General features: G+C 38.3%; 1 protein-coding gene across 1 annotated transcript in view; it reads right to left on the minus strand.

Annotated features, from left to right (window-relative positions):
- EAF2 (ELL associated factor 2) overlaps nucleotides 1-16,063 on the minus strand; it is a 43,063-nt gene that overhangs the window by 21,596 nt on the left and 5,404 nt on the right. The window contains exon 2 of the mRNA XM_004606681.2: nucleotides 5,768-5,862. Coding sequence (XP_004606738.1) covers nucleotides 5,768-5,862 — 95 coding nt within the window. The remainder of the gene's footprint in view (nucleotides 1-5,767; nucleotides 5,863-16,063) is intronic.

The raw sequence follows: 16,063 nt of genomic DNA on the forward strand, positions 1-16,063 counted from the left end.
CTTTGAATACAGTCAACCTTGGTTCAATTCCCAGCCCTAGTTATAGTTTCCTGAGCACAGAGCCAGGAGAAGCATCTTATACCATTGGATCTGGTATACCCATTCAGCCCAAATTAGAATAAAATTGGAAAATCCCAAACAACTGAATATTCCCTGAGGAGAGCCAGGAGTTAGCCTTGGGAACCACCTGGTGGTCTCCTCTCCAAAAAATAAAAATTAAGATTCGTACAAAAATATGAAAACCCATGAATGGGATAGGGTATATTCCAAAGTTAGTTAAAAAAAAATCCAAGCAAACACAACCTCAATGGCAGGGACCAGACCAGGTTCATCCAGAATAGGACTTTGCACAAAGGTGTTTGTCTAGATTAGCAAAGTAGATTTATAGACAAATGGAACTCTTTGAAGGGCTAAAGTCATAAATAACTCCTGAAAATGCATTTCCTGCAAAATAAGTAATACAGTTGAAGGTTTTACAGTGAACTATTACAATGAGGCCCACAATGTATCCCACAAGATAAGGAGCATTGAAAATATGCCAAATGTGGATAGTACCAAAAGTAAAATCATGTCAGGTAAGTCTTTAGCTTTAAAAATTAAAGTACAGAATAAACCATAAAGACAGAGAACCCTAATAAACAGATTCAGAAATAAAAGGGCGGCATCACAACAGAAACCACAATAATTCAAAGGATCATTAGAGTTACTCTGAGAATGTTTATGTCATGAAACAAGAGAACTTTGAAGAAACGGATAAATTCCTGGATTCCTATAACCTCCCAAGGCTGAACAAAGATGATTTGCTATACCTGAACAGACCTACTACCAAGTAAACTGAAATGGTCACCAAAAGTCTTCTTAAAACAAAAACCCAGGCCCAGGTGCATTCACTAGTGAATGCCTTCAAACTTTTAAAAAGGACCTAATGCCAATGCTTTCCAGACTTTTCCAGGAAATTGAAGAAAAACATTAATCAGTTTCTAAAAGGCTAATATCACCCTTATACAGACAGAAACACCGCAAAAAAAGAGAATCAAAGGCTGAAATCCCTGATGAACAGATATGCAAAGATTCTCAACATATACAAACAAATAGAATCCAATGAAGCATCAAAAAATATCATACATGACCAAGTAAGATTCATCCCAGGAATGCAAGTTTAACATTTGCAAGTCAATCAACATATACACCATATCAATAAAAGAAAAATTAAAAACCATATTATCATATCAATAGACACAGAGGAGGCATCTGAAAAAATCCAACATGCACTGATGATAATAAAAAAAACCTCTCAACAAAATGGACGTTGAAGAAAATTTCCTCAATCTAGTCAGAGCCATCTACCACAAGCCTATAGCAGCATTATTCTCAATGGGAAAAAAACAAAAGCCTACCCTTTAAGATCAAGCACAAGACAAAGTTCCTCACTCTCACCACTCTATTCAATATAGCACTGGAAATACCTGCAATAGTAATTAGGATAGAAAAATACGTCAAAAACATCCAGATAGGAAAGGAAGAAGTCTAGCTATCACTATTTGCAGATAACATGATACTATACTTAGAAAATCCTAAAGACTCTACAAATAAGCTCTTAAAAACAATAGGTGTGTAAAGTGGCAGGTTACAAAATCATACGCAAAAGTCTATGATTTTTTTTATGCAGAGTAATGAAAGAAAAGAGATATTTAAAACAACAACAACCTTGTTGACAATTGTGTCTCAGAAAATCAAGTACTTCGGAATCAGCTTAACAAAAGACGTGAAGGACCTATACAAAGAAAATTACAAAACAGTGCTTCAAGAAATAAAAGAGGACATGAGGAAATGGAAACACATCCCCTACTCATGGATTGGGAAGATTAGCATTGTCAAAATGGCAATACTCCCAAAGCACTATACAGAGTCAATACAACTCCAATAAGGATACCCGTAACATTTTTCAAATAAAGAGATAAAACACTTCTGAAATTCATATGGGACAATAAACTCCAATGAATTGCTAAAGCCATTCTTGTAGGGAAAAAAGATGGGAAACATCATCTTCCCTAACTTCAACCTGTACTACAAATCAGTAGCAATTAAAAAGCATGGTGTTGGAATAAAGACATACCCACAGACCAATGGAATAGAGTTGGATATCCTGACACCAGCACTCCAATATATGTTCACTTAATTTTTGACAAGAGAGCAAGAAATATGAAGTGGAGCAAGGAAAGCCTCTTCAACAAGTGGTGCAGCTATGTGCAAAAACAAACAAACAAACAAACAAAAACGCATATCTACATACACAAACATGAACTCTGACCTCTCTCTAATGCCATGCTTCTTATGTGCACATTTATGCACACACAAATTTTGAGGCTTATTCTTTTTCAGACATATTTCTGGTGGCCCAAGATAAAGATGGAGTTGGTTTTTCTAAAATTACTTTTTTGCTATTTCAGAAATTTACAATATGGTTTAAAAATCTCCTCTCATATTTGTTATTCCTTTAAGGATTTGGATTTAGAACACAAGCAAACACAGGGTGAATGGTAACTCTATTAAAGCAGAGTATGTTTGAATAAAAAACACTTCTTAATCTTAATAAATACAAGAATCCACAAATGCTTGGAGCAAGGAAGTAATGAAGGGTGTGATGATGAGAGTATTGCAGTTTGATAAAATAATGTTCTACATAGGAAAAAGAAACCCAACTAAAGATTTTTGGAAATCAATCATCACTGATCAATAATACTATAAAATTATTCTAGGCTAAGTGATATGTGTTCTCAACTTAAGGATTCTCAAAAACCTTTTAATTAATTGAATGGTTTATATCATTTTCTTAAAGAAATATCACAAAGAAATTAATAAACTTAGTTTATTGCTAACAAGTTTCCAAACTACTTCAGGGATACTAGAATATGAACTTTTTTAAATAACAGAGTAACAGGAAGGCTTACTTTCCATAACATTTCAAATTAAATGATTTCCTTCAGTTTCTAAGAAGCAAATAAATGTGAAATTAAGAAATCCAACAAATGGGGCTGGAGCGATAGCACAGTGGGTAGGGCATTTGCCTTGCACACGGCTGACGCAGGTTAGATTCCCAGCATCCCATATGGTCCCCTGAGCACCGCCGGGGTAATTCCTGAGTGCAGAGCCAGGAGTAACCCCTGTGCATTGCCGGGTGTGACCCAAAAGGAAAAAAAAATCCCACAAATAGTAATTAACCAGGAAAACCTTTAGACGTAGCAACTAATATAGTCTGGTATAACCTAAGCTCTCAATAAGTAGGCTGATCTAATGAAAAGGGAGGATGCAGAATATAGAGGTGTTTGCCACACCTCTAACCATGACCAGTTATCTAATAAATGCACACAAAAGAATATTAATAAGTCAGCACAAAAACATTATTATTCTCAAAGTTTAACAAAATAAAAGAAAATATCTCTAATGTCCTGCAATGGCATGAATATATCCTGAAATTCGTAAAAGGTACAAAGCTTCTGGTTAACTTCCTGATCTAATATCTTTCTTTTCCAATTAATTCACTAACTATTGTTAAAAACCCCTCCAGGGAGAGCAAAAGGGAATGCCCTGCCACAGAGGCGGGGTGGGGTGGAAGGGATAGGGTGGGGGTGGTGAGAGGGATGCTGGGACCATTGGTGGTGGAAAATGGGCACTGGTGGAGGGATCTGTACTCGATCACTCTATGACTGAAACGCAAACATGAAAGTTTGTAAGTCTGTACCTTTATCTCATAGTGATTCACTAATAAAATTTTTTTTTAAAAAAGAAGAGAATTCATTTGGCTTCTGCTTCCATTTTATAGTACTGAAGTGATTACAAAAGAGATAGAAGTATAATTCTTATTAACATTATCGACAAAAAATGATTTTTTACTCACTATATCACTGTCATTCCATTGCTCATTGATTTGCTCAAGCTGGCACCAGTAACATCTCCATTGTGAGACTTGTTACTGTTTTTGGCATATCGAATATACAAAGGGGAGCTTGCCAGGCTCTGCTGTGTGGGTGGGAGCATTTGCACAGCGGGTAGGGCGTTTGCCTTGCATGCAGTCGACCCGGGTCAAGCTACCGAGATTTTTATACTTATTCTCTTTAATAGATAAAATGGATAAAAAATATAAATTAAGTCAAATTAACCAGAATTTCATTGAATAATTCTATCATATAACTATTTCAAATTTGGTTTATTGTTAGATCACCAGACACTTGATAAGAACTTTAAGTGTGCTTGACTAAGTTTTATCATTTATGTGGGAAAATAGGAAAATAAAACTTCATATTAAAAAAAATCCCTCCAGGGCCAGAGAGATAGTACACAGGGTAAGGTGATTGCACTACATGGAATTGTCCCAGGTTCAATCACCTACACTGCATATCGTCCCCCAACAAGCACTACTAGGAGTGATCCCTGAGCACAAAGCCAAGGATAAGCCCTGGGCACTTTCAGGTGTGGTTCAAACAAACAATAATAACAACAAAAATCAATTTCAAAGCACAAATCTATAAACATGTAACCACTCTTCTTAAAACTTTCTAATGTTTCTCCAGTATCTGAGGTATAGTTCAAATTCTGCATTACAACATGAAATATTCAGCATCATGTTGATTCCAAGCTATATTCCTGCTGTATTCATCATTCTGCCATTTAATATTTTCAATTAGCTTCTTTTGTCTAGAAAATTCTTTTACTTTTCTACATGATGAAATTTTATTTGGCCTTGGAGGTCAAGAACAAAACAGCATCTGACTTGTTAAGTATTTCAAGAGTCTACCAGGCAGAGTACCTTATTATCCATATGTTCTTGCATAGAATTTTATACATGCCTTAACTTACAGCACTAGATGTTTGTATGTCTGCTATAATAGGATAGAAATAGAAGACAGGATAAGCAATTATTCCTAGTTAAGAAAACAGTATCTGGCTCATGAAGTAATTTAAAAATATTTAAAGTGCTTTACAATTGTTTTGACTAAAAGTTTAAAATACTGTGTTTTACTTTGACTTTATTGTATGTATTAACAACTGCATGTATTAACTAACTATGACTATATGAATAGTGTTATAAATTTTGTTTAAATTCAGTGGAAATACTGCCCCCAAATCCTTTTATTCAAAATACAGAAATACTTACTCAGGACCAGAGAAATAGCTTGATCCCCAGTGGTTAAATATGGTGTCCTGAGGAGCAATTATAGTCTGAACTATATCATGAGTGATCTTTGAGCAAGTAATAAGGAATATCCTGAGTATAGGAAGATGAGACACAAAAAATACAAAATGAAAGGAGGAGGAGGAAGAAGGAAGGAGAAGGAGAAGGAGAAAGAGATGGGGAAGAGGAAGAGGAAGAAGAAGAAGAAGAGGAAGAGGAGGAGGAGGAGAAGGACGAAGAAGAGGAAGGAGAAGGAGGAGTAGGTGGAAGAGGAAGAAGAAGAAGAGGGAGAAGAAAGAAAGAAAGAAAGAAAGAAAGAAAGAAAGAAAGAAAGAAAGAAAGAAAGAAAGAAAGAAAGAAAGAAGAAGAAGGAAGGAAGGAAGGAAGGAAGGAAGGAGAAGGAAGGAAGGAAGGAAGGAAGGAAGGAAGGAAGGAAGGAAGGAAGGAAGGAAGGAAGGAAGGAAGGAGAGAGAGAGGGAGAGAGGGAGGGAGGAGGGAGGGAAGAAGAAAGAAAGAGAGAGAAAGAGAGAGAGAAAGAAAAAGAGAGGAGGAGCAGAAGGAGGAGGAGAAGGAGAAAGAAAAATAAATACTCACTTCAATATTTGGCAAAGTTATCGTAACCTGTTCACCTTTGCCAACCTCAAGGTCTCCTTCACAGGAAGTATCAATAGAAGCAGGCTTGAAATCATCTAAAAAAGACACAAGACTTCAGTAAGATGAAACAATAATTCCTATATATAAATTCAATAATTTATACAATAATTCCTATATATAAAATACATGGACATGTGATATATCATTTTCAATAGCAGTAACTAAAATCAGTATCAAAAGTCTTCATATATAAATCTACCTTATATGCATAAATCTGAAACAAAAATATCTGTACCCTAGTACTGTGCTCATATCATCCTACCTCAGATTCTTATTTAAATCATGACAAACAACACCAAGAAATTTCATTAATTAAAGCGAAAAAAAACCTGCTAAAAGTAAATATTTCAATTTGCAGAATTTAATCTCCAATAAATTTGTTGGTTTAGGATTTTGAACCACACCAAAGCAAAGTTCAGGGGTTACTCCTGGTACTTGAAGCATCAGGTGCTGTCAGGGATCTCACCAGACCTACATGCAAAGCATGCATTCTGACTACTGAACTATTTCTCCAGACCACAAATAAAATGTTATTCTGTAATTTTTCTTTAACAGGTAAATAAAAAACAAGTTTTTTTACAACCAAAAATTATTTTAAAATTAAAAAATTCAAAGAAGCCAGAGAGATAGTACAGAAGGTAAGACTCTTGACATGCATGCACCTGACCTGAGTTTCATCTCTGACACCCTTCCAGGAGGAGTGATCCCTGAACACAGAGCCAGGAATAATCCCTGAGCATCTCCAGAGCTACAATAAATAAACAAAAATAAACAAACAAAAATTTTTTTACTATGATTTGTCTGCAGTCATAACACAATACAAATAAATAAATACACAGAAACATGCCAATGGAGAAACTTAAGGAAAAGCAATCTCACTTAGCATCTTAGTTTTTCACAGATATGTGTATATAAAGTATGTATAAATTTTTTCACATTTGCTATTTCAGAAAAATGTAAAATATGTTTTAAGTTTACATTAAATCACAACTCAAGAGATGTCATTAAAAAAACACCTAGAAGGAATTTAGGAGGCTACTTAAGATGTTGAACAAGTTAAAAAATCTCTATGTAAAATAATTGGTATCGGGGCTGGAGTAATATAACAGTGGGTAGGGCATTTGCCTTGCACGAGGCCAACCCAGATTTGATTCCCAGTATCCCATATGATCCCTCGAGCACCACCAGGGGTAATTCCTTAGTGCAGAGCCAGGAGTAAACCCTGTGCATCATCGAGTGTGACCCAAAGAAGCCAAAAAAAAAAAAGTACCAGTATAGATGAGAGCAGAAATTAGAAAATTATAAAAGTGACAGAACTGAAAAACCTGGTAGAGAAAATGGAAAACTCATTGAAGGCCTCAGCAGCAGAGTAATAGCAGCTGAGGACAGAATTCATGATCTCCAAGATGAGATATGGAATCCTCTAGATAATAACAAAAGATGGAAAAAAGCTTTAAAACTACTAATAGCTGACAAGAGAACACTGGGATAAACTCAAGAAGAACTGAGTAAGAATCATTCGGGTCCAAGAGGGTCAGGAAGGCAACCGTAATGAAAAAGCAACAGTCAAAGCTATTTGCTGAGAAGTTCCCAGAGTAGACAATGCCTACACCAGATCCAGGAGGCCCAAAGGGTACCTATAGGAAGATATCCAAATAAAAATACACCAGGTACATTCAAATCAGAATGATGAAAATCATAGATAGAATACTGAAAGCAATAAGATCAAAAAAGGAAATTATACACAAAGGAGCATCCTAAAGATTTACAGCAGATTTACCAAACAAAACCCTCCAGGTCTGAAGATAATGGTGGGATATGGTAAAACAAACAAACAAACAATAAATCCTCAATGAAATAACACCTACCCAGGAATAATTTGAAATAATTTACCTCATTCGGATTTGAAGGAATGATACACAACTCACTGCCAACTGGGCATCCTCGCCATGCTCCAACTTCCTACCTTGTCTAAAGCCACCACTGCCCCTGCCCCTTCCAGCTCAGCCCTCACTGCTGCTGCCTCCTGCATCATGCCTCGGAGGAAAATCTCTGAGTCCTTCAGCTCCCTGGGCTCAGATTACTTGAAACCAGACCTGAGGACCAGGGCGAGTGGCCCCGACCAGGCTCTACTGGAACGGTAGCAGCAGTCTGCCCAGAGCACCTGAGCCACACATGGCCACCACCTTGGCCCTGGTCCTAGTCACAGGCATGGCTGCTGCTGCTACTGCCACTGTGGGGCCTAGAGGGTGTAGCACTGCCAGTTGTGGTTCAACCCGGACTCACAGACAAGAACATCAGCTACTTGATGCTGCCCTTGGGCATCTAGATATGCCAAAGTCATTGCCATGCCTCCATCAACTCAAGACCAAGTTTCACGAGAAAGTAAACTGCCAAAAATTTAGGTATGTGGGAATCACATCCATGAACCATTTCCCATGCTGCCATGTAAGCTAATCTACCAGTCTTGCTCTAAGACTTATAAATAAATTTTGAAAGAGATCAACAAGTTGCAGAAAATTTTTCGGACACCCATGCATTGCTGAGACATCCAGGGAACCTGTTGAGAGGAGAGTTAGCTCAGTGCCTACCAAATAGAGCCCCCAGCAGCTGCTTGCTTCCACAATTCATCTCCATACCTCTGGATGGAATCCATCATCTCAGGATGAACCTCACTGAGAAATTAACCTGCTGAAAATTCAGATATGCAGGATTTGTGACTGAAATCTTCAGGCTTCCTGGAGTAGTGATGGGCTAGATTCCCTCACTCCCCTGTATTTCCAGAAGTTCCGACAGTCATGTGCACACCCCAATGCTGCCACCTAGTTAAAAAAAAAATCAACTCTAGCTGCTACTTCCCAATACAAAGTCTGAACTTCCTGACATCTCAAAGTCTACAACATTGATAAACCAGTAGTAGCACACCAAACTGGAGAAGACAACCAGGCTCGATTAAAAAAAAAAAACAAAACAGAAAAACAGAAAGCTTAATCTATAACAGCATCTTAGTAATTTCCCAGACAAGGACTTAATGTCTCTATGATAAGATACAACAATTTATTGGTCCATGGATGGAAATCTGCCTCAAGTGATGGGCAAGAAGACAGAGTTGGGATAAAGAATGGAGCACTAGGACAATGATAGTTAGAAATGATCACTCTGGATAAGAACTGAATGCTGAAAGTAGGTAAAGGAACAAACATGATAACTTCTCAGTACCTGTATTGCAAACCTAAAGCCTAAAAGGAGAGAGAAATAAACAAGAAAAGGACGTACCATAGAGGCAAGGGATTAAGAGGTGGCTGTAGGAAAGCTGGGGACATTGGTGGTGGAAAATGTATACTGGTAGAAGGATGGGTGTTGGAACATTGTATGATTAAAACCCAATCATGAACAGCTATGTAACTGTGTCTCACGGTAATTCAATAAAAGAAATTTAATTTAAAAAAATCATACTTCCAAATCAGCTTAACTAAAAAGGTGAAAGATCAATACACAGAAAATTATAAAACTCGCCTTCAGGAAATAAAAGAGGGCACAAGGAAATGAAAACATATCCCTTGATCATGTTTGAGAGTAATAACATCATTAAAATGGTAATACTGAGGCTGGAGTGGTAGGACTGTGGGTAGGGTGTATGCCTTCCAAGCATCCAACTGGAGTTCAATCCCCAGTATCTATATGGTTCCCTAGCACTACTAGGAGTAATTCCTGGGTGCAGAGCCAGGAGCAATCCCTGAGCATCACTGAGTATGTCCCAAAAAACAATTAAAAAGTGGCAATAATTCCCAAAGCATTGTACATTTCAATGCAGTCTCTCTAAGGATACCCATGACATTTTTTAAATAAACAGATCAACCACTTCCAAAGTTCATATGGAATAATAACTCCATAAAATATCTAACGTAATCCTTAGAAAAAGAAGATGGGAGGCATCACTTTCTCCAACTTCAAACTGTAGTACAAAGCAGTAGTGATTAAAAGAGTGGTACTGGAACAAAGAAAGACCTTCATATCAATGGAATAGAGAGCTGAACATCCTGAAATAGACCTTTAGGTATATAATCAATTTATCTTCGATAAAGGAGCAAAAAAAAATGAAGTGCAGCAAGGGAAGCCTTCTGTGGTACTGGGTAAACTGGCAAGCTACATGCAATCAATCAATAAACAAACTCAGACTTCTTTTTAATGTCAAGCACAAAAGTCAGATCAACATGGATTGGGGACCGTGAAACTAGACCTGAGTCCATAAGGTACATAAAGGAAAATATGGGCAGAACTCTCTATGACATGGGAGTATTTTCAAGGATGAAACCTCAATTCCACCAAGCAAGAGGAACCAAAGATAAACAAATGGGACTACATTAAACAAAGAAACTTCTGAACTTTAAAGGACCTATGACCAGGATACAAAGACAGACCACAGAATGGGAGAAATTATTTACCATGCATATCTAATATGGGGTTAATATCAAATATATATAAGGCACAGATAAGACTTTACAAGAAGAAAATCAAACTCATCAAAAATGAAGAGGATAAACAGAAACTTCCTCAAAGAACTATAAATAGTCAAAAGGAACATGAAAAAAAATGCTCTGCATCACTAATAAACAGGGAAATGAAAATCAAAACAACATTAAGGTATCATGCCATGCCACAGAGATTGGAATACATCAAAAAGAACAAGAACAACCAGTACTGGCATGGATGCGGGGAGGAAAGGACTCTAGTTCACTGCTGGTGGGAATGTTGACTTGTGCAGCCTTTTGGAAAATATGCACATTCCTCAAAAGTTTGGAAATTGCTCTTCCATTTAACCCAGCAACTCCACATCTTGGAATATACCTCAAGGGCCCAAAAACACAACAGAAAAAAGACACTTATAACCCTATATTCCTTGCAGCACATTCCATAACAGCCAAAATCTGGAAACACACTCGGGGCACCCCAGAGGGGTTGGATGAGACCTTTCCCCACCCCAAGGGACTCAGCCCTGGCAGCCAAAAACCTCCAGAACTCAACCACCTTCATTCTCACAGCTACTCTCCACAAGCTCAGGCCAAGCCTCACCCACAAGTGAACCCCCAGAAGACCCAGGTATGCAGGACTTTGTAACTGAGAACTCTGGGTTCAATAGGACCAGGAACAGAGCTCCTCTGCCCCGATCCTCCTGTCTCTGGCAACTTAGTGGTCATGCCCATAAGCCACCCAGACTAGTGCCAGATAATCTCATCATAGGCTAGCATCCAGATCACATGTCCTTCTCTCCCGAAAGGAAGCAACATGATGCTAGCCATAACTATGCTGTCAGACTCTGCGCCAGGCTTTTTCACTTGGGGCACCCCAGAGGGAGGCAGGTGAAACCCCTCCCTGCCCCAAGGGACCCGGCCCCACCAGCTGAAAACCACCAGAACTCAACCGCCACCCTGCTCATTGCTGCTCTCCACACGCTAAGGCTGAGCCTCACCCACAAGTGAAACTTTTCTTTGACTGTGTGGCTGCATCTGCAGCCACGTGACACTGCACAGGACGCACCCTACCCACACTCCAAGAGTACTGCACCTCATTTGATGGGATTCAAAGTAGGAGGCATGGGGGGCAGGGGGAATACCAGGGATTTTGGTGGTGGAATATGGGCACTGGTGAAGGGATGGTGTTTGAATACGGCATAACTGAGACATAAACCTGAGAACTTTGTAACTTTCCACATGGTGATAAAAAAAAAAGTAGGAGGCAACCAACCTTAGAGGGAAATATTATATTATTTTGGTTCTGCTTTGGGGCAGGGATTGGGGTTTAGGATGGAAACACCCAAAATATGGTGGTGGGAAGGTGTAATGGTGGTGGGATGGTGTTTGAATATTAAATGTAGTCAAATATTGTGAACTAATTTATAAAAGTTAAAAAAAATTAAAAACCCACCAAAATCTGGAAATAAACCAAGTGTCCCACAATAGATGACTTAATAAAGAAACTATGGTACATATATGCAAAGGAATATTAATTGCCTTTAAAAATATACAGTCATGAAATTTGTGGCTACACGGAGGAACCTAGAGAATATCACACTGAGTGAACTTAGTCAGGAGAAGAGAAACTGAAACAGGATGATCTCCCTCATATGTGGGATATAAAGAAATGTAATTGCAGAATAACAAATACACAAAGACAATAGAAACAGAAAATATGAGCACTGGTATTGAGTAGGAAACATGCCACTGGAGAGGGCTAATGGATAGGAGGACAGGGAGGGTCAATGTCTATGGTGAAGAAAAGAATTCATAGGGGATGAGGAAGTGGTGCTGAAATTTGGTAAAGTGTTATGTATTAAACCTTATTAGCGGAGTCGCAGCCCACGAACAGCCTCTCCAGTTCCTGATCAAGCTGCTTAACGGCCGTGATCCCAGAGACTCAGAAACAAATCTTGGAATCCAGCAGCTTCTGGCAGAAATGTGTCCGAACTCCACAATAGATTACCCGCCTCAGGCCACCCCAGGTGGGAAAAGGTGCTGTCCCACAGCCTTTTTTCCCAGGCGGCTTGGTGGCCGCCATCTTCTAGAGGCCAATGGACAGACAGGTATGGGTTGCAGTGACAAGATACACAGGGCCTCCGGGATGGTGGTGCAGCCAGCCCTTTCCTCCACTGCCCCAACAAGACCCGAGTCGTTGCCCACGAACGGCCTCTCTGGCTCCTGATCAAGTCGCTTAATGGCCATGATTCCAGAGGCTCAGAAACAAATCTTGGAACCCAGCGGCTTCTAGCAGAAATCCCCCCAGATTCAATTATTAAAATTTCAGAACTCCAAAATTTCTCGGTCGCTACCGCAGCTGTGCAACATCACATGCTATTCAGAATCAGCAATAGAAAACAAACTGTCTAATGTTGCCTTTTCGGCAGATCTAAATGTTGGGTAAAATCTCAAATAATAATGGTGGGTCTGGTGTTGAAATATTGAATGTAATCAAAGTAGAGAGTAATGTGGAAACCATCTGGCACACAGGTAGGGGGAGGGTGTAGGTTGGGGGGGTATACTGGGTTTTTTGGTGGTAGAAAATGTGCACTGGTGAAGGGATGGGTGTTTTATCATTGTATGACCGAGACTTAAACCCGAAAGCTTTGTAATTGCTCTCACAGTGCTTCAATAAATACATTTATATAAAAAAAAACCTTATCAGCAACAGTACTGTAAACCACATACATATATATATATACACTTATATACTCATATATATGTATATATATATATACACTCATATGTATATATTTGTGCCTCTTGTAGAAGCAGGTTGGTAAGTGAGAGGTAAATGGTGTGTTTGTGTGTGTGCGTGTGTGGTACGTGTGTGAGGCGGGATACACTGGTGGAGGGAAGTGGACACTGGTGAAGGAAGAAGTGTCGAAACATTATATGTCTGAAACCCAATCATGAATAAATTTGCAATTTCATGGTGACTAAATAAAAAATAATTTGTATCATTATAAAGTAGCACTGTCGTCCTGTTATTCATCGATTTGCTCAAGCAGGCACCAGTCACGTCTCCATTGTGAGACTTCTTGTTACTATTTTTGGCACATCAAATATGTCACGGGTAGCTGGCTAGACTCTGTCGTGCGGGAGGATACTCTCGGTAGCTTGCCGGGCTCTCCAAGAGGGATGGAGGAATTGAACCCAGGTGGCCAATAATTCTTATACAAAATTCTTCAAATTATATCTAGGTTAACTATCAAAGTGTCATATATTCAAGGTAGTACACAACAATAAACTTGATCAATCTTCAAAAAACATACATATATCAGCAACCAGATCAACAAATAACACACTACTGCTAACCAAAGAAATTTCTCCTAAAGGCAAAATGTCTATATCCTTAGTAATGAATATTTTCGTGGAGTTTGGGAAGTACTATAGATAGTAGAAAATGAGGATTTTTCAGAGCTACTATTCATGGCAAAGCCTGGCAAGCTACCTGTGGCAAATTCGATATGTCCAAAACAGTAACAAGTCTCACGATGGAGATATTACTGGTGCCCACTCAAGCAAATCGATGAACAAGGGGATGACAGTGCTACAGTGCTATAGACCATCCATGGAATGCTTAGCACATGCCAGGCACCTTAATTAAAATATTTAATTATCATAACTACTCTATTAAAAAATTCATTTTCCCATTTTTTAAACACAATGAGCATAAATAATTCATGGTCTTTTCTATATTATATTCCATAATTTATGCTGATTTAATTAAAATATGATGGCATGTTCTAGCCATTTCTTATTTCTTAATGCATATTGATAGATTTTAGATAAGTTTAATTTAATTTTAACTGAAAACTATCAAATTTCAATTAAAATTTTTAATTAAATAGATAATATGAACAAAATGAAAATACAAAGATTTGACTTACAATGCACCTTTAGGTAGTATAAGTAAGGATAGATCAGACAGAATTCACTGGAATTCTGTTAACACTAGCAAAGAAATGAGAGAAATAAAATTATGAATGCTTAGAATAGGGAGATAATGTTAACTGAAATCAGTTGATATAAAGACTCTGTGATACCACTGGAGAAAAATTAGACTCAAAACTTGAATATCAAAAAGATAAAGTAGAGATGAGATCCGGAGCAGCCGTGCGCGACATGGCTCCTCTGCTCCTTAAAGGAGGTCTACTAACCCATTTTGGCACCCAGAGACTTACAGAAATGCATCTAGACTGTGAGCTGAGCTACAACCTCATGCCTCGGGAGGGGGAAGGATTTTCTCTCCCAATGCTTTCCTTCCACAGGGAAGAGAGCAGTGGCAGAAACAGCGCCCACGTGGCGTCTGCTATTTTCTAGGACTCACAACCCAGAGGTACAGCTTGTAGTGGCGTGGTGCATGAGAGATCATGGGAAGGGGGTGTTACCGGCACGCCCTCGGCCCAGGAGATCTGGAGCAGCCACGCACAACAAGGCTCCTCTGCTCCTAAAAGACTATGATCCAGGAGGTCTACTAACCCATTTTGGCACCCAGAGACTTATAGAAATGCATCTAGGCTATAAACTGAGCTAAAACAACAGAAATCCAAAACTGTGCAGCCGCGTCCGCTGTCGTGGTCTCGTGAGCTCCTATAATCTTCATTCTCAGCAACTGTAAACAAACTATCAAATGATGCCTTTTCAGCAGGTTTGATGTTGGGGGAAAATTCCAAATAATAACAGTCAGTCCTCTGTTGAAATATTGAATGTATCCAAAGTATAGAGAGAATAAAATGAAGATCATTGGCCACTCAGGTACAGGGGGTGGGGGTGGGGCGAGAGGGGGGTATACTGGGGTTCTTGGTGGGGGAACAGGTGCACTGTGAAGGAATGGGCATTTGATCATTGTATGACTGAGACTTAAACCTGAAAGCTTTGTAACTTATTACTGTGATTCAATAAAATAAAATTAAAAAAAAAAAAGATAAAGTAGGCTTGCTCTTCAAGCCAGTATTTGCTCTTAAACATCTATCTCACTTGCTTGTCTCTGTTTCTTCGCTTGCTTATTTCCACTCTGGAGACTCCTGTATTCTCTCTTGAACATACATTTCATCTCTTTCTTTCCTCTCACATCTCTCTCACCAAGTTTCAGTGAATAAAAACCATCTTGTTTCACTAATAAAAAAGAGATAAATTAGAAGGCAGAAAAGAGGAAGTCCAATAGAATAAACAATTTTTACCATATTCAGGTATTGATTAGTTTATTATATGTTTTTTTCCTAATCACTCTAATTTTAAAATTTCACCACAATCCTAGAAAGTAATGAATATCCTTACTTGCAGATAAAGAAAGAATAAATAAAATAAATTAAACCCTTTGCCAAAATCATGCGAAGAAACATTTTTTAAAACTAGAACAAGAAACTGCAACATCCTGCTAGAATAAAAAAGGTAAGTTGGTGAACAACCTCTGATCAGTTTTATTGGTATTAAAATCACCGGTTGAGAGAATAACTTCTATTTTAGCTAATAAAATAAACTACCCTTCAAGATTCTGTTCATATATATAAAATAGTCTTCTAAATATTCCTCACTCATTATCACTGACATCTAATCAATGTCTTATTTCATAAATATCTTTAAGAGTCATCTGTATTCTTATTATTATTCAAGGACAAACTATTTTTCAATCATTTAAAGACCGAATTATCAAACTACCTAGAGCTTGCCTTCTACCTTTTTTCTGAGTTCATTCTCTTAGAATTTGAATTCTATT

This window comes from Sorex araneus, chromosome 2 (genome assembly GCF_027595985.1).
Source record: "Sorex araneus isolate mSorAra2 chromosome 2, mSorAra2.pri, whole genome shotgun sequence".
NCBI classification, from domain to species: Eukaryota; Metazoa; Chordata; class Mammalia; order Eulipotyphla; family Soricidae; genus Sorex; species Sorex araneus.